Source organism: Bos taurus, chromosome 15 (assembly GCF_002263795.3).
Source record: "Bos taurus isolate L1 Dominette 01449 registration number 42190680 breed Hereford chromosome 15, ARS-UCD2.0, whole genome shotgun sequence".
Lineage (NCBI taxonomy): Eukaryota > Metazoa > Chordata > Mammalia > Artiodactyla > Bovidae > Bos > Bos taurus.
The window spans coordinates 36,320,574-36,346,124 of record NC_037342.1 but is presented as its reverse complement, the minus strand read 5'-3'; the positions used below and the strand labels follow the sequence as shown (position 1 = coordinate 36,346,124).

At 36.9% G+C, this 25,551-nt stretch overlaps 1 protein-coding gene across 27 annotated transcripts in view; it reads right to left on the bottom strand.

The window, feature by feature from the left end:
- SOX6 (SRY-box transcription factor 6) overlaps positions 1 to 25,551 on the bottom strand; it is an 833,346-nt gene that overhangs the window by 202,381 nt on the left and 605,414 nt on the right. For all 27 annotated transcript variants that reach the window (XM_059874855.1, XM_059874857.1, XM_059874853.1 and 24 more), the window contains 2 exons: positions 24,348 to 24,520; positions 21,486 to 21,554 (listed from right to left, as the gene is read on the bottom strand). In XM_059874855.1, the coding sequence (XP_059730838.1) occupies positions 21,486 to 21,554; positions 24,348 to 24,520 (242 nt within the window). The remainder of the gene's footprint in view (positions 1 to 21,485; positions 21,555 to 24,347; positions 24,521 to 25,551) is intronic.

The window sequence follows — 25,551 nt, the reverse complement described above, 5'->3', positions numbered from 1 at the left end:
TATTTACATTAGCAATATTTACATTATTTACAATAGTCAAGACAATAGCTGGAAACAACCTATGTCCATCAATGGAAGCATAGATATTGAAGTTGTGGTATATATACAATGGAATATTATTCAGTCATAAAAAATAAGGAAAGCCTCCCATTTGGAACAATATGGATGGAACTTGAGGGCATTAAGCTAAGTGAAATAAGTCAGACTAAGGAAGACAAATACTGCATGATCTCACTCCTATGTGGAATCTAAAAAAAAAAAAAACTTGTAGAAAAAGAGATCAGATTTGTGGTTATCAAAAGTAGGAGTGAGGGCAGGGGGAATTGGAGGGAAAAAAAAAAAAGAACAAGAAATAAGCAAAAGAAAAATAGAAAAATAAGTACTAGGAATATAATATACAATATGACTATAGAGGAACCAGAGATCAAATTGCCAACATCCACTGGATCATTGAAAAAGCAAGAGAGTTCCAGAAAAAAACATCTATTTCTGCTTTATTGACTATGCCAAAGCCTTTGACTGTGTGGATCACAATAAACTGTGGAAGATTCTGAAAGAGATGGGGATACCAGACCATCTGACCTGTCTCTTGAGAAACCTGTATGCAGGTCAGGAAGCAACAGTTAGAACTGGACATGGAACAACAGACTGGTTCCAAACAGGAAAAGGAGTATGTCAAGGCTGTATATTGTCACCCTGCTTATTTAACTTCTATGCAGAATACATCATGAGAAACGCTGGGCTGGAAGAAGCACAAGCTGGAATCAAGATTGCTGGGAGAAATATCAATAACCTCAGATATGCAGACGACACCACCCTTATGGCAGAAAGTGAAGAGGAACTAAAAAGCCTCTTGATGAAAGTGAAGGAGAAGAGTGAAAAAGATGGCATAAAGCTCAACATTCAGAAAACGAAGATCATGGCATCTGGTCCCATCACTTCATGGGAAATAGATGGGGAAACAATGGAAACAGTGTCAGACTTTATTTTGGGGGGCTCCAAAATCACTGCAGCTGGTAATTGCAGCCATGAAATTAAGAGATGCTTATTCCTTGGAAGGAAAGTTATGACCAACCTAGATAGCTTTTAAATATAAAAGCAGAGACATTACTTTGCCAACAAAGGTCCATCTAGTCAAGGCCATGGTTTTTCCAATAGTCGTGTATAGATGGGAGAGTTGGATGGTGAAGAAAGCTGAGCACCAAAGAACTGATGCTTTTGAACTGTGGTGTTAGAGAAGACTCTTGAGAGTCCCTTGGACTGCAAGGAGATCCAACCAGTCCATCCTAAAGGAGATCAGTCCTGGGTGTTCATTGGAAGGACTGATGTTGAAGCTGAAACTCCAATACTTTGGCCACTTCATGCAAAGAGTTGACTCATTGGAAAAGACCCTGATGCTGGGAAGGATTGGGGGCAAGAGGAGAAGGGGATGACAGAGGATGAGATGGCTGGATGGCATCACCAACTCGATGGACATGGGTTTGGGTAGACTCCGGGAGTTGGTGATGGACAGGGAGGCCTGGCATGCTGCAATTCATGGGGTCGCAGAGTTGGACATGACTGAGCGACTGAACTGAACTGGTGACTATAGTTAACACTGCTATATAATATGTATGAAAATTGTTAAGAGAGCAAATCCCAAGAGACCTCATCACAAGGAAAACAATTTTTCTTTTTTTATTTTAATGTACCTATATCAGATAATGGGTGAACTAAACTTATTGAAGAAATCATTTCACAATATATGTAAGTCAACCTATTATGCTGTACACTTTGAGCTTATATAGTGATGCATAAAAATTATATCTCAATAAAACTGGGCAAAAAAGAGAAGCAGATTTACGTAAAAATGATACTGATTATTCATTTTGGATAAACATTGTAAACAAAAAAGGGAAAGAAAATTTAATCTAATTAATTCATGTCAGAAATAAGGAGCCTAAAATTTTCTTTGACGCTCATTTCTGAAGATCCTACTCTTTTTCATATTCAAATACACTCCAAATCTGGAACGAAGAGGGTTAGTCATTAGTTTAAGTGGTTTGGTATGTGCTACTTCTACTAAAACACGGCTTCTTATGGAAAGCACAGTACATACTTCTGGGTAGCAACGAAAGATGCTAAGGAAAAGTACCTTGGAGGAAATGGCTTTTACTTTTTTCTTCTCTAAGTCACATAGTCACCGTTTCACACTCTAAGTGAATAAACCACCCCAATCTCCTTGAGAGTTAAACCATGACAGCTGTACACAGGGCTCAGACACTCTCAGGAGTTACCTCTACACCAGCAGAAATAAGCATGCAGGTGGAAACTATGTTCAAGCACAACCACAATGACGTGAAAATTCTGATTCACTCATGAAAGCCACTTTGATAATCAAATACAATCAAAAGACTTGTCTGTCAGCTATCCATCATTACAAATAAAATCAACAGTTTTCTCACCTTTTCTGCTGTGTCTGTCATGTATGGTAGAAAGCTGCTTCTGCGGAATGAATGTTGTATGCCTGACTTTGTGCCAGCAAAGGCACCATATTTGAGGATTTTCTGATTTTCCTATATTAAAAATTCAAAATGCAGATTTCTAATAATGTCGTTAGGGGTATATTTTAAAATAACTTGATTGTAGATATTCTGCAACCATGTCATTTTTTATTTCAGAGATCCACTTTTACATTATTATTGAAACATAGAAGTTTGGAGTTGGGAAAAACCTTCGTTTACAGATAAGGCATTTGAGGCTCCAGGGATTAACTGATTTGCCAAAGGTCATTCAGCAAATTATTGGTGATCATCAAGAAAATCTAGGTCATTTTTTTCGTTCTAAAATAACTCACAAGGCAAATCTGGCCAAAGGGTCTCAATATTCAAGTTAGTGTTTTCATTGGATGTAAGTTCACCTCACATTTCTAAACTCCTTTTTTGTAAACAACTTGAATAATTGGTGTGTCTTATTTTAAAAACATACAAAATAGATAAATAAGAAGGTGATTATAGTTTGTGTTTAAGTACTTTCACCTTTATAAAACATTATAAAAGTTGCCACATAAATACATTTAAATGTTTATTTATAGATCATTACCAACTGAAAAAGATACCAAGCTTGAGAGGAAAAGTACAGAAATTTAAAGATCAGTGGTCAAAAATTAAGATAAAGGGCCAATGAGGACTCTAATACAATTCCAAACCAGGAAATAATCCAGTTTACAAAACCTCTTTAAGAAAATATGGAAAGTCTAAGTATAGATATATCTGTAACCTCCTATATATGCCTGTTTATCAATATGGATTTTTCCCCCAGATACCAGAGTCCAGAAATTGAGACAAACTAATCATAGTTTGAAACACCCACAGAAAATGTCAAAATAAAGATCCCCTCCACATTTTAAGCAATTATTGTCTAAAGAAAAGGTTTACAGTGTTGCCAAGGATGCTGCTTAGAAAATAGTTTAAATTCCTTCCACTTGAGAGAAAAAGGATCCAAAGTATATTAGCCTCTCCCCTCCCCCTCTATTGAATTAATATTCCATGATATACACCACTGCTGATGGGGGCACCTCTTTTCAATGAGCAGAGATCAGTAAATGGCTACTTCACAAAGAATAAAAATATAATTTGTAATTTAAAGTGTGTTTATTTATTTTTTTAAGTGGTATATCCATGTTAATAAACCTTGCTTAGGGAAAAAATAAAATAGTTGCTAAGCCATGGTGAGTAATTAGCCTTTTAGCATCCCCTTTCTTCAAGAATGCTTCCTCCTGAGCTGGTTCTTTTAAATAGCTCCAGTCCTGGCTGCCTTTGTTGGGCTTGAAAATTGTTCACATATGAGAGAAATTAAGCTCTCATTTAACAGAGACACATGCCTGTCAAGACCAGAGGAACAAAGACTAGTCCCTGGGGCCCGTTCAGCTCCCAGAGGCTGCCACTCATTCTGTTAGCAATGCTTACCCTTTATATAGAATGTGTATAAAACCCAATAAATCATTTTATCTGCTGTGCTTAAAACACGAGCACGCTGACCATTTTTCAAAGTGTTTTCTCTTATACAACTTCACAGCTAGTTAGTTAAATTTTTAAAAAAGTAAAGTCTTCTTTTAATTTTTTTTTCAGAATGTAGTTAAGACTTTCTTGGCCAAAAAGGTAATGAGAATGTTCCCAAACACTGTCAGCATAAATGAAGAGGCATTGTCTCCTTAGATTTCTTCCCAGATATCTTTGCTTCATTTTACAGTTAATAATTAGAACACCCATTTTATGAATTACCAGTGCATCACCCAGTTGCTTTTCAACCCAGATTCAGGAGCTAGGTCTGGCAAAAATGAAACTGTTAGGGACCAGAATGGGACAGACTTGCTCTTCTATTTAAATTCAATATATTTTGTCCCTTCACAAACACACAGCCAACATGAGTTCTTTCAGGGTGGAGATTAAGACTACTACTGAACAGCCAGCCCTTTTTACTGAGAAAGTGAAACAGTCTTTTTATAAACCAAACCAAAATACTCCCTCATACAATCTCATTTCCAAAGAAAATATGATCTTCAAGCTTTCTTAAGGAGAAAAGACAATGTTAACTTTTTCACAGAAATCTTCTCTGTATTGTCCCTCACCTCATTCTCTCACCTACTCCTCCCGCTGAGGGAAAATATGGAGTCTACGGTGAAAGACTAAAGACAAGACTTTAAAAGCCTTCCAGTTTGGAGCGACTCATCCAAAATAGGGCAAAAGGCTGCGGACAAAATGAGTATCAGTCCATATTAATAAAATAAATACTGAACTAAAAAGTAAAATGATTGTTTAACCTGACTAGGTTGCATGTAGAGCAAACTTACCAAAGATTTACTCCAGCAATGTTAATCTTTCCACAGAAACACTGGGAGTTCTAGGGCTGACAGCTTCAATTCCCAACATGCTATGAAACCCCAAATAAGAAGAAGCTGGTAGCACAAGGAACGTCACCCTGATCCACAGGGGGAGAAAAAGCAGATCTGGATTTGATAAGTAAAACCAGATCTTCACAATGGTTATATGGTAAAGCCCTGCAATTAATGGAGACCATAAACAGTTCAAGAAGCTGGCACGGCAGTGGTTTCTCCAGAATAGGCTTCACTCATATCCAGTTAGATATTAATCAAATGTACAACTGGCATAAGTGCTCTGTGCAAAAACAGATGAACTGTACATATGCTTTAGTATAAAAGGAAAAAAGGGAGACATAGAAGTGCATCAGATGCTTTTACATTCATATTTATGCATCATTCCTGAATGATTTATCATTTTTAAAATAATAAATTATTTTCATTTTTAAACCGCAAATCACATCCTGCAGGCCTTAGCAGATGCAGATGTCAGACTATGGTAGTACAACAAAATTAATTAAATAACCCTTGAAAAAAGAAAACAAAGTTTATTTATAAAAAATGACATTAAGGTGAACTGCCTAATAAGAACATGGATTTGCTTAAATAAAACATTATATGGTTCTGTTTTAGATTCATCCCTAAAGCCCTGAAAGATATTAGAATTTTAGTGAGTAATTACCCTATTTACTTCAAACAAAATGGGAGGAAATCGGAAAACCATATTAAACTACCACACATCAGAAATGAAATTCTCTCATTCTTTATCTTGCAACCCAATGAATAAATTGTAGTTGGAAAATTTATTGGCACTGGGAGATAAAACCTAACAAGCCAGAAATGAGGAAATGGCCAAAAGAATAGCCACATCAACATTATGCTTCAAGCAGTAAACCCACTCCCAGGAAACATAACCAAGAAGTCTCCCCTTCACAGCTTAATTGTTTTCAGACAGTCAGCCACACTGGGCACCACCCCCACAGTTAGACAAAGTTCTAACTACTTAACACATCTCTTTTCAAATGAAAATGCAACACTTGGGGTAAAAACAAGAGAGACTAGGAAAAGGTGTTATATGCTATACACGCCACTGACATAATACTTCTCTAGGATATGCTGTAATTTCCTGCAATTAATATGTTAGCAAAGCTATAAGGATTTTTTCCTTAAAATTATAATATTTCACTTACAACACTAAAATTAAGTTTGTGTCACCCTTTCCATTATACAACTCTAATGCCAGGAGTTTGTCATTGGCTGCAGAAATGTGTTTGGTGTGGCCTGAAAGCAGGCATTTACAGGCCCTCTTCCTAAATGTGTTTCTCTAAAAATCCCCCTTAGCCATTATTTCATGTGGCAGGAATTACAAGCCATCACAAAACTCCACAAAGGAAACATGAATTTGACCTCATAATTCAAAACCTTTCAATGGTTTAAAATGCAAACATTCCTAAGTGGACATGGCTTATGCTCTGGCCAAACCTGACATTTGCCTGAAAGCTTTGCAGCAGAGACTACCTACTGCTTGCCATGTTTTAAGAACCAGAGTTAATTTCCACTATCTAGAGTCACGAAGAATTCTAGGAATAATTTTGTGCAATGATCCTTATCCTAAATGTATGGAAATGAGAATCGATGTAGAAGAGTAGTTTGCCAGAGGTAGTCATTACAAGCAGACCAAAGACTAGGGGTGGCCATCCTGAGGCCAAACCTGTGCTTCTTTCTGCCATTCTATGCTTCCCTAATCCTACTCTGTTTCTCAGCAGGGACTGTGTCTTCAACAGAAGGGAGAAGAAAAAGTTTCGGTGAGAGTAGATCAATAATTATCTCCACATCTTCTCTTTCCCTAGACTTGAAATCGTGGCCTATCTGAGTTATAGGGAACAAACAAATCTATGGAATTAATTCAGTGACATAGGTAAAGTTGGGAAATTAGCAAGAGATGGAGCAGGCATAGAGGCAAAGACAGTAAAATAGCCTGAAAGCACTGGAAAGATCTATATTTGTGTATTTTTTTTCAGCTATATAGATACCTGGTTGTTTTTTTGATTAACTGAGCGCTCTATGAAAGAAACCAGAAATGTTCTAACAGTCAAGTTGTAAGACTTGATTATCTATTTGGTGAACACAATCTATTGAGGTGATCACAAAGGATAGATATCTCCTCCTTTTCTGTTACCTGTATTTTTAAAGTAAAATAATAATAAAGTTAATTATAAAAGCAATGTATCCTTTTGCAATCTTTTTTAAAATGCCTATTTTTATGTAGCCAAGATTGTACTGTATTTAGATTATTATGTTCTAGGGTTTTTTCCGCCATCTAATATTATGTTGAAAGCATTATCCTAAATCATTAAAAATTACTTGTCAGTATCATTATTAATAGTCTATAACAGCTGATCACATGAACATACCATAATAAATTTAATAATTTTCCTAATATTGAAAACAAGGGTCTTTCAATGCATATTTACATTTTTAAACTGATTTTCTTATACAAAAGCAATGTGTTAGAAAAAAAATTAAACTAATCTAAAACAATAAAATAGTTTATACTTCTGCTTCACAAGTCATTTGCCTTTGTAATCTTAATGACTTGAGGTATACTGTATATCACCAATCTGGCTTTCCATAGTCAAGGAATTGTTGAGAATGAAAGACACTGTATTTTATTAAGAATGAAAGATACTGTATTGATATGGGGCTGTGGACCTGCACATAGGGTATGGAATGCACCTTAAAATGGAATCCATGAAAGGGCCCTGTCAGAGACCAGCGCATGTGACAGTACACAATAGAATGAAACCAGATAATCTTAACAGAAAACAGCTGTTGTGTGGAGGCCAATTTCAAAAGCACAACTTCATGTTCATTTCCCCGGGTGTCCACCTTTCCATTACACATAGTCCAGCCACAGGCTGGAAGTCCTCCAGGAGTAGACTGTATGTTTGCTCTATCACTGGTCTAACTGATTGTCTAAGACTATCCTCCAGCTAGAACCCAATATTTCACTTTTGCATGCTCCTCTCCACTTTTCCAAAGACAAATATCAGGTCATCTAACAGTTTCTCCTCTCCATCTAATCTTCAAACACAAAATTTAGAAATTTGAGTCTGCACAAAGCATTGCAAAGAATTACACAGAATACAGTGGAGAGGAAACTTGGAACTAGGTTTTCTTTCCCTTGAACCTCTGTTATTCATCACTAAGGAAGGTAATAGCTTCCAACTCATGTGCGCTTTCTTCTTCTCCATCACCTTCTGCATCTAAGCTCATTCTTCTACCACTATAACCATGTTGATTCTTTCAAACTCCAGCTTCCAGATACTAAGCTGCTTATCTAGAAGCTATCATAACCAGACCACCTTACCTGTTTCCTGAGAAACCTGTGCATGGGTCAAGAAGCAACAGGTTGAATTGGACATGGATATACTGACTGGTTCAAGATTAGGGAAGGAGTAAGACAAGGCTGTATATTGTCACCCTGCTTATTTAAGTTCTATGCAGAGTAGATCATGTGAAATGCCATGGTTGGATGACTCACAAGCTGGAATCAAGATTTCTAGGAGAAATATCAATAACCTTAGATAGGCAGATGATACCACCCTTATGGCAGAAAGTGAAGAGAAACTAAAGAGCCTCTTGATGAAAGTGAAAGAGGAGAGTAAAAAAGCTGGCTTAAAACTCAACATTCAAAAAACAAAGATCATGGCATCTGGTTCCATCACTTCATGGCAAATAGGTGAAGAAACAATGGAAATAGTGACAGGCTTTATTTTCTTGGGTCCCCAAATCACTGCAGATGGTGACTGCAGCCATGAAATTAAAAGACACTTGCTCCTTGGATGGAAAGCTATGACAAACCTAGATAGCATAATAACAAAAACAGACATGTCACTTTGCCAGTAAAGATCCTTATAGTCAAAGCTATTTTTTTTCTAGTAGTCATGTATGGATTTGCAAGTTGGACCATAAAGAAGGCTGAGCACTGAAGAGTTGATGCTTTAAAACTGTGGTTCTGGAGAAGACTCCAAGAGAGTTCCTTGGTTGCAAGGCAATCAAACCAGTCAATCCTAAAGAAAATCAACCCTGAATATTCATTGGAAAGACTGATGGTCAAGCTCCAATAGTTTAGCCACCTGATGTGAAGAGCTGACTCACTGGAAAAGACCCTGATGCTGGGAAAGACTGAAGACAAAAGGAGAAAGAGAAGGCAGAGGATGAAATAGTTAGATAGCATCACTGACTCAATGGACATAGTTTGAGCAAAATCCAGGAGATAGTGGAGGACAGAGGAACCTGGAATGCCGCAGTCTAAGGGGTTGTAGAGAGTCAGACACTACTGAGTGACTGAATAACAACATCATAATGTTCACGATTTTCAGTGAAATGCAAGTCTGGAGGAAGAAGAGACTGACAGCCACAGAGGGTGGGACAGGGTCCTTTAAAACAAACAAATACCTGAACCAGCAGCTAGAGATCCTTCTTTCCCAGAAGTCTCAGTCCTCTTATTGCCTTCTTAGATACCATTCAGTGACATTAATCCAAAAGTGCCCTGTATTTAACTATATATAAATTAACAAAAGACTTCTGCCAGATCCAGCTTTAAAAATGCCAAACTAAGACTTACATCTTTTATTAAATAACAATACAAAAGTTAACGCTTTTCTGTTTGGGAAACTGGTTCTTGACATCATCACAACTTTTGAAAGGGAACAAAAGTTCTTAGGGAATCAAAAGTAAAATCAGTTTTCTTGGGGTTTCCCCCTCTTTTCCTGTTAATAATACAACTAAAGGATGAATAAGGAAGAGCCAACATTTGAGAGGCTGGGAAATGAATTATTTCCAGCATTGGAACAAGCATGGCCTGTTAGAGTTTTTTAAGACAGTATGTTCACCTCGTCAACATGTTCAAGCAGCAGAGTCAGCCTAGCTGAGAGCTCTTTCCAGCTGCACTAATCTCAGCCACTGTAGAAACTCATCTGTAGACACTTTAAGATAAAAATCTTCCACTGAAAAATATTTAACAAAAGTCATGACTATGACCTGACTGGCGATGAACTTTACTCTTTATTCTGATTTGTGAATTCCTTAACTTTCATTGTTTAATGCTACAACTTTAACATTTTCTTAATAGATTGGGTGGCAGCTAAAATGAATTCAGTGTCTCACACTGAGACATTACATCTTTTGCATCATTTATTTTCTTTTGTTTTGAACAAGTAAAAATATCTGACTCTAACATTAAAAACTTTGAGTGGGAGTTACCTTATGTGAATTAAAAATGGTTATGTCAGTATATCCTTTAAAATTTAAAAGATATTTCTCTGTGCTATATCAAGTGTCACACAGTATATCAATTTTTATTTCCCATCTCTCAAGTCTGGTATGCATACTGTTTAACTTCTTAAATTCTAAGTACAGACATAATTCACAAAAGCTGGGCAAATGCTTGACTTACAGGAGATGGCATACATAAGATTTATATGAACAACTTTATTTTAAACAAGCAGGACTTTCGCATTTTGTGCTGCTACATCACTAACTTCATCTGTGTATTAAGAAAAAAAAAGCTATAAAATAAATTGAAAAGGTTCATTTACTATCCCACAAGCACTACTGATCTAATAGAAAAGCCCATTTTAGTGTGAAAAGTAAGAATTTGACTCTAATTTCTAGAATAAAATGCCACATTCCTTTTTAGACACTCTCCAGGCAGTTCTACCTAATTCTTGGTCAACCATTTCTGAGTACCTGATAAACCTTAGTCTCTTCTTACTGACAATTAAAATAGTTCTCATTTGGCAGTCAGAGAAAATTGTTGTCCTTTCTTATGCTCGAGACTGCCCTGGTGATACTAATTGATTACAGTGCTTGCACATTGATTATCCTATATTCACATCACTAATTTGTGGGTTCTAAATATGCATATGTATGTAAATATAAACATGTTAAACATGTAGTCACAAAATATGTACATGTGTGTTTCACTGTTAGGGATTCTGAAATTATTCCTATAGCTCATACAACAATGATGATAGTGATAGATAAAATGCCTTGAGCACTTAGGAGAGTTTTTTTTAATGATCTCTAATCCCACAGCTACTGCTGCTACTGCTGCTGCTGCTAAGTCGCTTCAGTCATGTCCAACTCTGTGTGACTCTGTAGATGGCAGCCCACCAGGCTCCCCTGTCCCTGGGATTCTCCAGGCAACAACACTGGAGTGGGTTGCCATTTCCTTCTCCAATGCATGAAAGTGAAAAGTGAAAGTGAAGTCACTCAGTCGTGTCCAACTCTTAGTGACCCCATGGGCTGCAGCCTACCAGGCTCCTCTGTCCATGGGATTTTCCAGGCAAGAGTACTGGAGTGGGGTGCCATTGCCTTCTCCATTTGTTATAGCTAGTAAGTAGCAAAACATGTTACAGAACTAATAAGTAGTAGAACTGGAATTTAAATCTTGATTTATTTGTCCCTGATACTCGTGCTGGTTCTAGATTACATACACTCTCAAACAATGCATTTTATTCTTTCTACCTTCTATTTATATGTAGAAATTCAGCTTAAAAGTACACTCAGATTCATACATTCCTCATATATATCATATTAGCCAATTTCACAGAAAAAATAATTTTAAACCACTGTCACTCACTGCTCACTTTCAACACTGCAGAAGATTGCTATAAAAACAAGTACTAACATTAAATGTGACTGAGCCTCAGCATAGAGACCTATCACTTTTAAGCCCCTAGAAAGTATTGGGTCAGCCAAAAATGCATTTGGATCTGTAGAATTTTTTTGCCAACTCAAAAATTGTACCATTAACTAAGACATTTATATTTAAATACCAAAAGAATTGGCAAGGGTGGGATGATTTGGGAGAATGGCATTGAAACATGTATAATATTATATGTGAAACAAATTGCCAGTCCAGGTTCGATGCACGATACAGGATGCTCGGGGCTGGTGCACTGGGATGACCCAGAGGGATGGTATGGGGAGGGAGGTGGGAGAGGGGTTCAGGATGGGGAACATGTGTACACCCTGGCAGATTCATATTGATGTATGGCAAAACCAATACAATATTGTAAAGTAATTAGCCTCCAATTAAAATAAATAAATTTATATTAAATATATATGAATTAAAAAAAGGAAAAAAAAGAAGCTAACACAACACTGTAGCTCAGTTAAACTCCAAATAAATCAATTTTTAAAATTAAAAAAAAAAAAAGAATTGGGCTTCCCAGGTGGCACTAGTGGTAAAGAAGTGAAGTGAAGTGAAGTGAAGTGAAAGTTGCTCAGTCGTCCATGGCCTATACAGTCCACAGAATTCTCCAGGCCAGAATACTGGAGTGGGTAGCCTTTCCCTTCTCCAGGGCATCTTCCCAACCCATGGATCGAACCCAGGTCTCCCACATTGCAGACGGATTCTTTACCAGCTGAGCCACAAACCTGCCTGCTAATGCAAGAGACTTAAGAGATTTGGGTTTGATCCTTGGGTCGGGAAGATCCCCTGGAGGAGGGCATGGCAACCCACTCCAGTGGTCTTGCCTGGAGAATCCCATGGACAGAGAAGCCTGGCGGGCTACAGTCCATAGCACTGCACAGAGTTGGACATGACTGAAGCAACTTAGCATGCACACACCAAAAGAATCACTCAGCCATAAGTATATTTCATACCATGTTACAAAAAGATTCCAATTTTGTTCTTTTTATCTCTTTCTTTGTGAGGAGGCAGCCAGAGTTGTACTAGTTCTGAGATATAAACTGATTCTAATGGCCAATCTTCTTCTTCCTCTTTTTTTTTTTTCTATTTAAGGATAAAGAGACTGTAATGAGATTTTAGATGTTAGGTATTATTATCCACATTTTACAAACTGGGAAACTCAAATGCACTAAGATTTTCATATCACAAAAAAGGCAAATTGAGATACAACCTGGAATGACGGAAATAGCGCTAGTCTAGAAGTCAAAGACAGCTGGCTTCCACTCATGACTCTGACAACATGTAGCCTTTTAAGCCTGGACGAGTTGTCTATGCCTCAGCTCCCTTGTATACAGTAAAGGATTTGCACTAGAGAAAGAGTGCCAAAGAAATTTCAAAGAAAAACAGAAGTGGGAACTTAACATATATTTGGGAACTTTTTATTTTACCAACTAAAATTACTGAAAAACAAAGAAATGAAGCACACCCTATCTATTATCACCTGTGCTTCATAAAAGGAAAGGGCATTTTAATTCCAAAAAAAAGTAGAAAAAAAAACATAAACTTAGGGTTATTTTTCTGTATAGCTTAACAGTAAACTCACTATATTGTTGTACAATAGGAATAGGTGCCCACCCTACCCCTGATCAGTGAGTGAGAGCCATGGGGACCACTGGAGCATGTGTCCAAGTTTAACATTCTGTGAAAGCAGAAGAATGGAAGCCAGACATCTGACATCTCTCAGGGTAGTGCTCCGGCAATATTGTCTTAAAATCCCATCATTAAAGAACTGTCTTTATAACCTTTGCCATATCCAAGTACCCAATTATTACTTACTTACAGTTTTATTTAAATTGACTTCTTTTTTTTGCTTAAATACATTTCAAAAGCACTACCTCAAATAGAAAACCAATAGGAAATTCAATAGAAAATCACTTGTCATAAGTAAATGATAATGTAACAATAAAAATAAAAGTTTTACTTTAATTCTAAGCACTATTGTCCCCCAAAGCTCCAAGACTTAAGATGATCTCTCTCGCCTACAAAGAGAGAGATTAGCACAACCTGAAAAGGGCTTAAAGTGTACTAACACTAAACTGAGCCCTCAATGTAATCAGGGAGATCAAGGGAAAAAGAGAAAAGAGCTGTTTTTTCCCTGGGGAACTGATTCAATGTTATGTAATGTCATATGCTGGCACCACCTGGATCATCCGCCCACTGGGCTCCATACCCTCCTGCTCCTTAAGAGGTAATGCACTCTCGCACTCTTCTTTAATCCCAAAGAAGCAGAGGCTTTGGCTTCCTTGAATTTTCCCTGATTTGAGAAAGAGCTGGGAGTAAAGTCTGAGAGATAAGCAGAAGTAGATAAGATACAAAAGGGAGAGTCTAGAGAGAGTTCAGGAAACTGAAGAATAGTGTGCATGGAAAGCATTGAGATTCACCATCAGGCTCTGGTCAGCTGAATGATATCTTTGCCATAAGAAAATAGGTAGCAAGCTGATTAATAATTCTATATAGCAGCTAAAAGAATCTGGTTCGGTATAACCTCTTTTTATTTCTAGATCCACTCCAACTTTAACCATCTAGCATGATTAACTCACGCAAAGTTTCTAATCCACAATAAGAATTTATACTTTTATCTAAGGCCATTGCTATTCATGAATTATAGCAGCTTTACCTATTCTTTATAATTCAGAAACTTCATTATTAAAATGTTAGAAGCGGGCTATAGAGCATCTATCATTACTTAAAAAGTTAATTCGATTACATAAAAGAAATAATTAGATTTGCATTTTTATCTTGGATTTAAACTTTCAAAGATCACAGCAGCCTGCCCATGGGCAATTAAAAACAGCATACAGCAGAGAAATGGAGAGAGGGTCTGTTTTTCCCGGCTAATTCACGATTGAAGATAGAATTACAAAATATTTTAAGGGTTTGCTGAAAATGGGGGCTAATCCTAGACTTCTAAGCTTTGTTTAGAACTCTCATTTCATTGCGAGAGTATCAGATACACACACAATGCTAATAGAAGTATCGAGTTACTTGCAATGGGTTTATTTAGTCCTGTTCAGAGGCTGTTGAAAGGAGATCCCTTACCTGATCAATAACACCCAAAAAAGGACTATTTGCTAGAGCCAAAACAGGAGCAGTGTAATTGCTTTTTGTTTACCAATGCTAAATACAATTAACAAAGAGATACAACATATACAACATAAAACAGAGGAACTACGTGAGATTGCAGGGTTCCTCACTTTCCTCAGTCTTCCTGCCGTCTGTTCAGCCAATTCCAAAAGACAATAAATGCAAGGTCCAGCTCTTAAAATTAGAGGTCAATTAGATACTAAATGATGAAGCATATCTTCAAATATATATCTATTATTATTATCCTGGCAAAAAATTAATTAACCAGGTCATGCAGGCCATGAAGGCTAATGTACAAAGTAATTATTTCTGATCTTTAGACAACTACTTCACATAAAAAGGTAGTCCTTATTCTGCTCAGCAGATACCTGAAATGCCTGTAGTTAATCATATTGAAGGAAACAAGAGGCAAGGTTTATCTCCTTAAAAGGTGAGAGTACATCTCAAGTTATTCTGTTTAATGGTTTAAGAACAACCACCTCTCTACTCATAATATTAATACGTCTACTGGTTATGTAGGAAGAAAGGAGAACACAATTTAATGGCACTCCACCACATGACAAAGACACAGATGCACAAAATATGCAAACAGCACAGATGAGTATATTATAATCAAAATAGAAAACACTACATATGAAAAATACTCACATACTCCTAAAGAATAGAGTGACGCTTCAGTGGAGAGACAAACACTTGGTTGTGTAAATAAGCAGCATGTATAATCAGAGCGTTTAAAAGAGAAGTTTTCAGATAACAGAAAGTATCTGCAAAGCAGCAGCAATGGCATTAGTTCAGGCCTTCCACGGACTGAGTTCATCATCTAATTCATGTATTAAATGGTGACAGAAAGACAATGAATATTGTATATTAATCAGGCTAAGTTGCTTCAGTCATGTCTGAAACATGTCTGGAAACGCTTCAGTTATTTCCTTCTACAGGGGATCTTCTCAACCCAGGGATCAAATCTGTGTCTTTTATCTCTCCTGCATTGGCAAGCAGATTCTTTACTACCAGCACGGCCTGGGAAGCCCATATATTAATCATAATGATTAACAAATAACCACAGATTTCAAGTTTCACAATTTTACCCCCAATGGTATTTATGTATTAGTTAGCTGAATCACTGGCTCTGGCCCAGGAAGCCAAATGCCAAATAAAATCTCAACCAACCAGTCCCTTCTTAAGAGACCACTGCTGACAGGTCAGTGATGTGAGGAGAGGACACTGTCTATACAGTGCACAACACAGCCACTTGAATTAACTCTAAAACTGAGGTCTAAAGAGACATGAATATATGGATCACACCGTTCAGGTCTGAAAAAAGAAAGTGTCTCATAGAGATATTTTAATAAAGTGAATTCTCTTGCAAAGATTAAGTTCTAGCAACAAAATGCTGTCATTAAATATGTTTCTACTGACATTCTATCAAAACCAAAAAATATGATATGTCCATGAAGAATATCTTCTCTAGATTGCAAAACCATGACATGGTCAAATGAGGTTAGATGAATAAATATATGGATGGATCAAGAAATCAAGAGTTATAAAATATTTTCTAGTTTGCGTAGATTAGACTTATGTTTAATGACTGATTAAAATGTTGTAAATATGTGCTGATATATCCAATGGATTCAAAGTGAATTTTGTTTACTAGTCAATATAATTCATAAATAAAATGCTTCAAAAGACTGACTAAGCTACTATGGTGCAATGTGGGAGACAAGGAGAAAGAAATTACTGAAGCAGTTATTTGGTCTTTGGAATTACAGCAAGAGCAATATTCCCAAATTCAAAGATTCATATTCCATGATCTGTTAGTTTTGCTTTCCACAAACTTGATAAAAACTGTGCTATTTCTGTCCATGCTAAGTTGCTTCAGTCATGTCCAACTCTTTGCAACCCTATGGACTATAGCCTGCCAGGCTCCTCTGTCCATAGGATTCTCCAGGCAAGAATACTGGAGTGGGTTGCCATGCTCTCCTCCAGGGGATCTTCCCTGCCCGAAGATCAAACCTACGTCTCGTGTCTCCTGCACTGGCAGGTGAGTTCTTTACTACTAGCACACCTGAAAAGCCCCATTTCTGTCCCAGAAGTATCAAAAATATCTAACTTTTTGGGCCTCATATCCAGGGAATTATCCAGGAGAAATATCAATAACCTCAGATATGCAGATGACACCACCCTTGTGGCAGAAAGTGAAGAACTAAAGAGCCTCTTGATGAAAGTGAAAGAGAGTGAAAAAGTTGGCTTAAAGCTCAACATTCAGAAAACTAAGATCATGGCATCCCGTCCTATCACTTCATGACAAATAGATGGGGAAACAGTGGAAACAGTGGCTGACTTTATTTTGGGGGGCTCCAAAATCACTGCAGATGGTGATTGCAGCCATGAAATTAAAAGACGCTTACTCCTTGGAAGGAAAGTTATGGCCAACCTAGACAGCATATTCAAAAGCAGAGACATTACTTTGCCAACCAAGGTCCGTCTAGTCAAGGTTATGGTTTTTCCAGTGGTCATATATGGATGTGAGAGTTGGACTATAAAGAAAGCTGAGTGCCAAAGAATTGATGTTTTTGAACTGTGGTGTTGGAGAAGACTCTTGAGAGTCCCTTGGACTGCAAGGAGATCCAACCAGTCCATCCTAAAGGAGATCAGTCCTGGGTGTTCATTAGGACTCATGTTGAAGCTGAAACTCCAATATTTTGGCCACCTGATGCAAAGAGCTGACTCAATTGAAAAGACCCTGATACTGGGAAAGATTGAGGGCAGGAGGAGAAGGGTATAACAGAGGATGAGATGGTTGGATGGCATCACCGACTTGACGGACGTGAGTTTGAGTGAACTCTGGGAGTTGGTGATGGACAGGGAGGCCCGGCGTGCTATGGTTCATGGGGTTGCAGAGAGTCGGACATGACTGAACAACTGATCTGATCTGATCTTATCCAGGGAATTACTGACTGTGTAACAGATTAGAGGAATCACCATTTTCCTCAAAGCACAAACAGAGGGATTGGAATTCACTAAGCAAACAGCCTCCTAAAAGATCTGTTGATATTAAAGAATTTTAAAAATAATTTAAAGTTATTAACCTGATTTTTTAAATGGTAAAAATTGACTCATCAAAAGTATAAAAACACTAGTTCATAAAATCATTCATTTTACAATTTCAGCATGGCTTAAAGAAGCACACACATGCATGTGTGCTAAGTCACTTCAGTCGTGTCTGACTCTGTGTGACCCTATGGACTCTAGTCTGCCAGGCTCCTTTCTTCATGAAATTCTCCAGGCAAGAATACTGAAGTGGGCTGCCATGCCCTCCTCCAGGGGATCTTCCTGACCCATGAATGAAAACCGTGTCTCCTGGGTCTCCTGCATTGGCAGGCGGGTACTTTACCACTAGTGCCACCTGGGAAGTCCACATAGTCTTAATAGTACATGTCTTTAAAAATTCAGTTATAATTCACCAAGATGAAATTACATTAAAATTATATTCAAGGAAAAAATACATAAATGAAATAATTTCTAACTACATATACAGAATATGTTTTGAATGACTGCAAATAAAAAAAATAAGCTCAAGGACTTTTTATAATACTATCTTAATCCTGCCTTTTCCTATCGCTAATGAAGAATTCTGCCTTTCAATGTGTGCAAATCATTCAGGTTTTCATTTGTTTCCATTATTATAGACCCAGACGAGTTTGTGTGTGGTTGTTATAATAGGTTAGACACTTTCCTTTCTTTTTATTACAGCTTGCAAATTCCAAAGCAACAAGCACTAATTCAGAAGTCAGCATTCTGAACTAGAAGTAAAGAACAATCTTGAACGTAATCACCTGATACTTAGGATCTATGGCCAATTGCCAAGGCTTAATCTTGCTGACCCTGTTAGGAAATAAGTTCTAGAATACAAGATTTTAAAAGAAGGGAAAAGGTCAAACTTGGGATCTCAAATTGTCACTGTATTCATTCAGTTTTAGAAGAGAAGTTAGGTTTTGTATTTATCTTATTTTAATCTCTGTTTTGTTTTGTTTTTAAAAGAGAGAATGTTTCTTCATGATAGAAAAATGTTTGAAGCATTCCTTAAATCTCATATTTTGCTCAAATTAAAATGAGTCCAACAAAAGTCTCTCTCTTAAGTTTGATCATGCTTATGGCTGGCCAAAAACCTTATGTGAAAATACAGTTAACCCATTTTCCTTCCAAAAAAATAACTAAAATTCTGAATATCAAATACGTGCTTTGTGTAAGAGATGAATATGTTTTGTGTAAGGAGTAAATGTTTTTCAGTATTTGAAAAATTCTTTGAATGGTCGTGTACTCGATTAGATAAACACTGACAAGATATGCAGTGAAGCAGTAGCTCAGGAGAGATTAAACTGTAATACAGATTATTGCCTCCTCTTTTTTTTTTTAATAAAATATGAATTCTTGTTACAAAGAATCCCATATTTCTAAAATTAATGTAACTATTTTGAATCTGTCTATGATTTTTATAGTTTATACTGCTGAGATCAAGGCCTGATAGGCTTCAATTTTTTAAAATTTAAACAATGAGAAATATGTATAAAATTTAAAGCAATTGAACTTCTATTAAAACACTAGAAAAACCAATTTTCTTGTCTTCTCAAATTGAACATTCTGACAAATAATATTTTAAGATTGTGTTCTAGTTTCCTGAAAAAGATTTCAACTCATACAGTCGTTATGACTATAAAATCATATGTAATCAATAAGTGCCTATAATATTTCACAAAGATATCCTGAACTAATTTTGTTGCTATTCATCTGAGATCCTCAGTACCACAGGCACACATCAGTTAATGCAAACAACTTTGGACTAAGAAGTGAAATATATTCAAAACAAATAATGAAGTAGGTAATAAAGAGGTAGTAAAAACATTAATAATAAGTAACTGATATGAAACTCCAGTACTTTGGCCACCTCATGCGAAGAGTTGACTCATTGGAAAAGACTCTGATGCTGGGAGGGATTGGGGGCAGGAGGAGAAGGGAATGACAGAGGATGAGATGGCTGGATGGCATCACTGACTCAATGGACGTGAGTTTCAGTGAACTCCGGGAGTTGGTGATGGACAGGGAGGCCTGACGTGCTGCAATTCATGGGGTCGCAAAGAGTCGGACACGACTGAGCGACTGATCTGATCTGATCTGATATGAAAACATCTCAGGGAATTTCTCCCATTTCTGCTTTACAAATAGGAGAAACAGAGAGTACTCTAAACAATCAGGTTATTTAACACCTACCAAGTTCTTAGAGAGGGATCTAGAGAAAAATGTAGGAAGCCACAGGCTAAAAATCTTGACCTTAGCAGTGGGAGACACACTGGAGCAAAGGAACACCTGGACAGTTATTTAATTAAGGATCTCAGCATGAGTCATAAGATATCAGGATAAAAAATCATTCTAAGATTTAATTATAAAAGCTGACTGTCCAAAATGCCAGAGACATACTATTATGTTTGGATTCATTATTTTGAATCATATAGACTTGAGTATGGAATACAGAATCAGAAGTAATTAAAACTAATTAAACTAATTAAAACTAATTAATACAACAACAAACACTAGTTAAAACTTCCCAGTAAAGATGGACAAAGTGCCAAATTAGGTTACAAATACTTCTTCAGACACCAAATAAGTGTTTTAAATGCAGTGACTACTGCCCAGAACACTAAGTGTGACTACACAATGAAGCAAAGATCTAAATCATTGACTTTCATTGGTAAGGTGAAATAAGTTATAACTTTATGTAAATGATTTTTAAAAACATAGGAAGGTGTAATACTAATCCCAAGGAAAGGACTAATATAATTCAGAATACAGTGCCCCAACTAGGCTGAATAATATATCCCAGTATAGAAAATATCTACAACAACCAAGAGAAACCCAGAGGCTGTGGTGGGTACAGGTAACTCTGGGATCAGTATGCCTGAGGTTTAATCACCAGACAACCAGTTGCTTTCTCTAAGGCTGTTTAGAAGTCACACACTCACCTATGCGCATATCCAAAAATGGAGATCACTTCCCTTATCTATGTCAAATAGCTGTTAGTTGAATTAACTGTCAAATATCTAACGGAATAACAGAAACCAGAATTCTTTCTCAGGTCATTGTAATTATGATCTCTGTATTGTGTTACCCTGCCACAAAAAAAAAAAAAAAAAGGAATAAAGAAAAAGAAATTTCTAAACTGTGTTACAATTACTCAAGAACAAGATTTTCTTCCTTTCTAGACTATAAGCTTCTTGAAGACAATTACTAATCTTTATATTCCTTTCAGCACCTAGCAGAAATGCAGTTAATATCTAAAAAGAACAAATTAATTATCACCAACCTTTTCTTAGATCATAAGATTCTTCTCATAGTTGGCCCAATCAGACATCCTAACAAGCAAATAAACTTAAGCTTCTACCCATGATACTATCAGACGGTAAAATACAGAGCAAGTAATTTTGTGGCAATAAAACTAGCACGAGTATGCCACCTTGGAAACCATTATGTTTTCACTAGGTTGTATTAGTCAAATGGCAGATGGTAAAAAAGGTAAGGTTTATCCTGCTTATGCATCACATCAGAAAAGAATGCTTAGGCTTCCACCAAGTCAATATTTCCTACATCCACTTATACAACTGTATACAACATCCTTGAATAAAAGCCCTATTGGTGCTGTTTATAGAGAAGGGTGCATTTGCAGCATTTTAAATTCCATTTTCAAGGAGGAAAGTATCTAAGTATGAGAGTAATAAATACACAGACCTGGATCTGTTGTTGCAGGAGATTAATTTTGTGCTGCTGTTGCAGAAGTTGCTGCTGTTGTCTTGCAATCTATCAGAAATAAAATTTCATTAAGTTAAAATGAAATGCTTACACCTTTGCCATTACCTGAGGTACATCTCCTGGTATTACAAGAAAGTTTTACTGTACTTCTAATACGAAAGAATTCCCATAAAATGAGAGAGGCAGAATCAGAAAGTTGGAGAGAAGGGAAATATTTCAAACAGGTGCCATCTCTCTGCTTACCCCTAAATCTTGACCTGTACATGAAAACTACCCACCTTGTATTACATTTGTGAGCAGTTCATCTATATCTGCACTGGTCATCTGGAAAGAATGGGAGTTTCAAAATCTGATCCTTGGAGAATAAAGACAGGAAAACTCTGGCTACATGTTTCTGAGGAGCTTAATTTGGATTTAAAAATTAAAATCCATAAGCAAGGACATGAAAGAACTTTCTATTACTTATAATATGGCCTACTTTGGTGAGACCTTTTCTACTGTAAAGATTTTTAGAACTGATAATGCTTACAAATATTGTCAAGGGAATGTCAAAAGAAAAAAAAAAACAGCAAAAAGCAAAAACTTTTCTTTTTTTTGCTGATGTAATGTGTAACATACAAAGCATTTTTTTTAAACAAACAAAATTTCATATTTATTCACATCTTTTTTTACTGTAATGTGTTAGTTTTATAGTACAGGATGCACATATAGTTTTGTATTCCCTTGCTTCATCCAACAAATTCAACAACTTAACATGTCATCTGGTCTATAAAAAAAAACATTAACTACTTAATGCAAGCCCCATTGAAGACTGAATCTTCCCCTCAGGAGAGCAAAGAACTTCTTTAGGATAATAGTGTTTACTATAAAACATGAGTTAGGTGTCAGGCTGCTTATTACCTCAAAATCTGAGCTGCTGGAGCTTGAAACCCATGGGAATGCCCCTTAGTGAGAACACACTCACTGCCAACCTAGGAAGCCAGAGAAAAAAATGCCCAGAAAGCTCTTAGGACAACTTGGTTTCATGATGCCTATAGGCAAGAGTTATTTCTTCCCTATTTCTTCTATTTCCAAAACATTCTAAAATGGACAGTGTTGGAAATGAGTGTGAATTGCCCCTCAGCTGTATACTTTCTGAGTCTTTTTGATATTTTAGCCTAGAGTAGAGGGAAATACCCAAATTACATTCCTTTCAGCAGAAGATGACAAATAGCAGTCTGCCCCCAAATATGGCTTAATGGTTTCTGGTGGTGACTGGTTCATACTAGAAGTCATGATAAAGCTGCCCCTAACATAGGCTGCAGTTTCAGAAATGGGACCACTCCTCCCCAAAGCTTTATAAGCAAAATGGAAATAGTATTTAATCAGGTTGAAAAGGCTCACTCTGCTTACCACCATTCAAATCAGAAATGGACAACTCTGCAACTCTAGGTATACATGCTGGATCTCTGAATATTTATTTCCTCTTAGCAATCCAGTGAAACACTGCTAGACATCTAATATTGATGGTCCCTCCTAAATGATAAAGTGCTGCATAGAAACGCATCCAAAACACCACAGTGCAATTACTATCATCCACTCTAGACGTATGGGTTTGACACAGTGAAGTATGGCACATAAGCACCGTGTGGCTCAAATTCTGAATTTTATTTGCCAATCGGTTGAGCTACATGCTCGCTTCATTGAGCATGACAACCTAGTTTTAAGTGTCATTTAATTTTCATTTTGAAATATAATTACAAAGTGTTCACTGTAAGATATCACTCGTCTGCAAATGTGTCAAGATTAATTTGTGCTAGCTTATTCACAAGTGTCAATAGTTAATTACTGTGTCATCTCTGGATGGCTAAATGACATTCTAACTTCTGATTTTTTACAGTGTTCCTTTATGTTATTTTCCATTAGGGGCTGAGTCCATATTCCTACATGTGGGCAAATATTCAAGCATATAAAATACCAGACGTCACAACTCATTAAAATCAACAGAGCATATATTGCTCTATATACCCCTATAAAATACAGTTAACTGAAAAGATAATTCCAGTAATAATGTCAGATTCCTAAAAACTGCACATTAATTTGGATCTGTCTGATCTAAAGCATCAGGGACTACTCTATAGGATTCTTGTTGTTAGATTAATGTACTCTTATGAGACAGGACAAACATTTGGGAAAGTGATTTATTTTTTAAAAGATACACACTTAAACTTTGCTATTTTTCTTCCTTCTCACTTCTAAATCAATGAAGTCAAATTCTTCCAGGAGCCATGTGTTAATTTGTTTTTAATGATTTACCTATGCTAAAAGAGAGTGACCATATAATTTATCAGCCTAGCCAGGACAACTTTCACAGGTGGAAGAGAGGAGTATTAATAATTACTCTGGAAAACAGACGTTAATCAGAGTTATCCTGGAAAAACTGAGACATGTAGTCACCCTAGCTTGAACCAGTAAGTTGAAAGATTCTCAAAGTATTTCTAGGCCAGGATCTTCTTTTACTGGATGAGAAAAGAAGTCCAGAGAGAAGCAATTTACTCATGGTTAAGCTACACTGGGGATATATGTGATACCTACATGAACAAGTATCCCTGAGTAATTAATCAAATGCAAATATTCTGGAAAATGTTATCATTTCAGTTATGGCCAGTTGCTATTATGCCTTTCTTTGTCCTCCACATATCCCCTCAGTATTCTCAACGACCCTGGATTTCCAGAAGGCTTCTTTCTTTCCTTGTCTTTTTTTTAGGAAGGCTTATGACAAATAAACCAATCAATGTGATTACTCTCTGAGCTTGGCACATTCCATGTCTCCAGTTCATCAGCTCCTATTGCAGGGCTCACCTGTTCTTGCTGTTGGCGAGCAAGGTCCATTTGCTGCCGTTGTTTCTCAATTTGTGAGGCTGCCAGTTTTTTCTGTTCATCATGCGCTGCCAGGAGCTGCTCCCGTAAACTGATCAGCTGGGTAATCATGGTAGAGAGCTGCCGTTCTTTTTCTGCCAGACTCTCAGGTGTACCTAAAATGGAAGTGAAAAGATATCTCACAAGTTTGAGAAAATTCTGAATGAATTAGGGAAGTGAGTGGGTAGGCAGATTTAGAAAGGGACTACTCTAAGACACAAATATCTGGGACAATAACTGGAGGTCACTGTAAGTGCAAGAACTCTACGGAGAGCAATGGAATGAGCACTAGAGTTAGTCATTGCCCTGCCAACAAAAAGGACTGTTGCCAATAAAATACTCACTCTTCCCTCTTGTTCTTTAAAACAAAACAAAACAGAACAAACTACTCTGTTCTCTCCCTTTCACCACATTCCCCTTCCCTCTCCACCCAAATCTATCTCATCAAGCTAGGAAACGTATGCTATTTAGTACCAAAGATTAGAAACTATAGGTTGTATTAATATTCTATAATCACCTCTACCCTCAATGACTAACAGAGAATCTAAGACATAGTAGGTACTTAATCAATGTTATTTCAGTACTTTTCTGATCACTGCCTGCATAAAATTTTTCTATCGTGCAAAGATCTATGTCTGAAGCTTAGAAGTCCGAGGTGTCTCTTGGCTATGGGACCAGGGACAGAAAGAGGAAAAAAATAAATAAATAAAACTGTCTTGCTTCAGGTGACAATGAAATTGATTTCTTTTTTCTCCTGTGAGGGGATCAAGCTAAAGTCCCCAGGTTCATCCTTAAAGGCAAAAATATTGCTTGGGGGGCTCACTCACCCCTTTGTCATTTGTCATTCTTCAAAGGGAAAAAACACATTCAAGGCTGAAAAGGTTGAAAAGGTTATGATGTCACTGCACACTTACGGTATGTACTAATGGTGCTGAACAGTCTATTTATGGGCAAATTACACAGCTCTCCTAAGTAAAGGGTACAGAATCCTTTTGTGACTTGAAATTAGAGCATTTTACTGTAGCATAAGATGAGAATTTCAACCCACTGTATGTGAGCACACAGGTTTCATTATGAAGAAATGATCTATGCTTTGAAAGCTTTTCAGAAAGATGCCACCAGCTGTCAAAAGAGATAAAGATTGCCA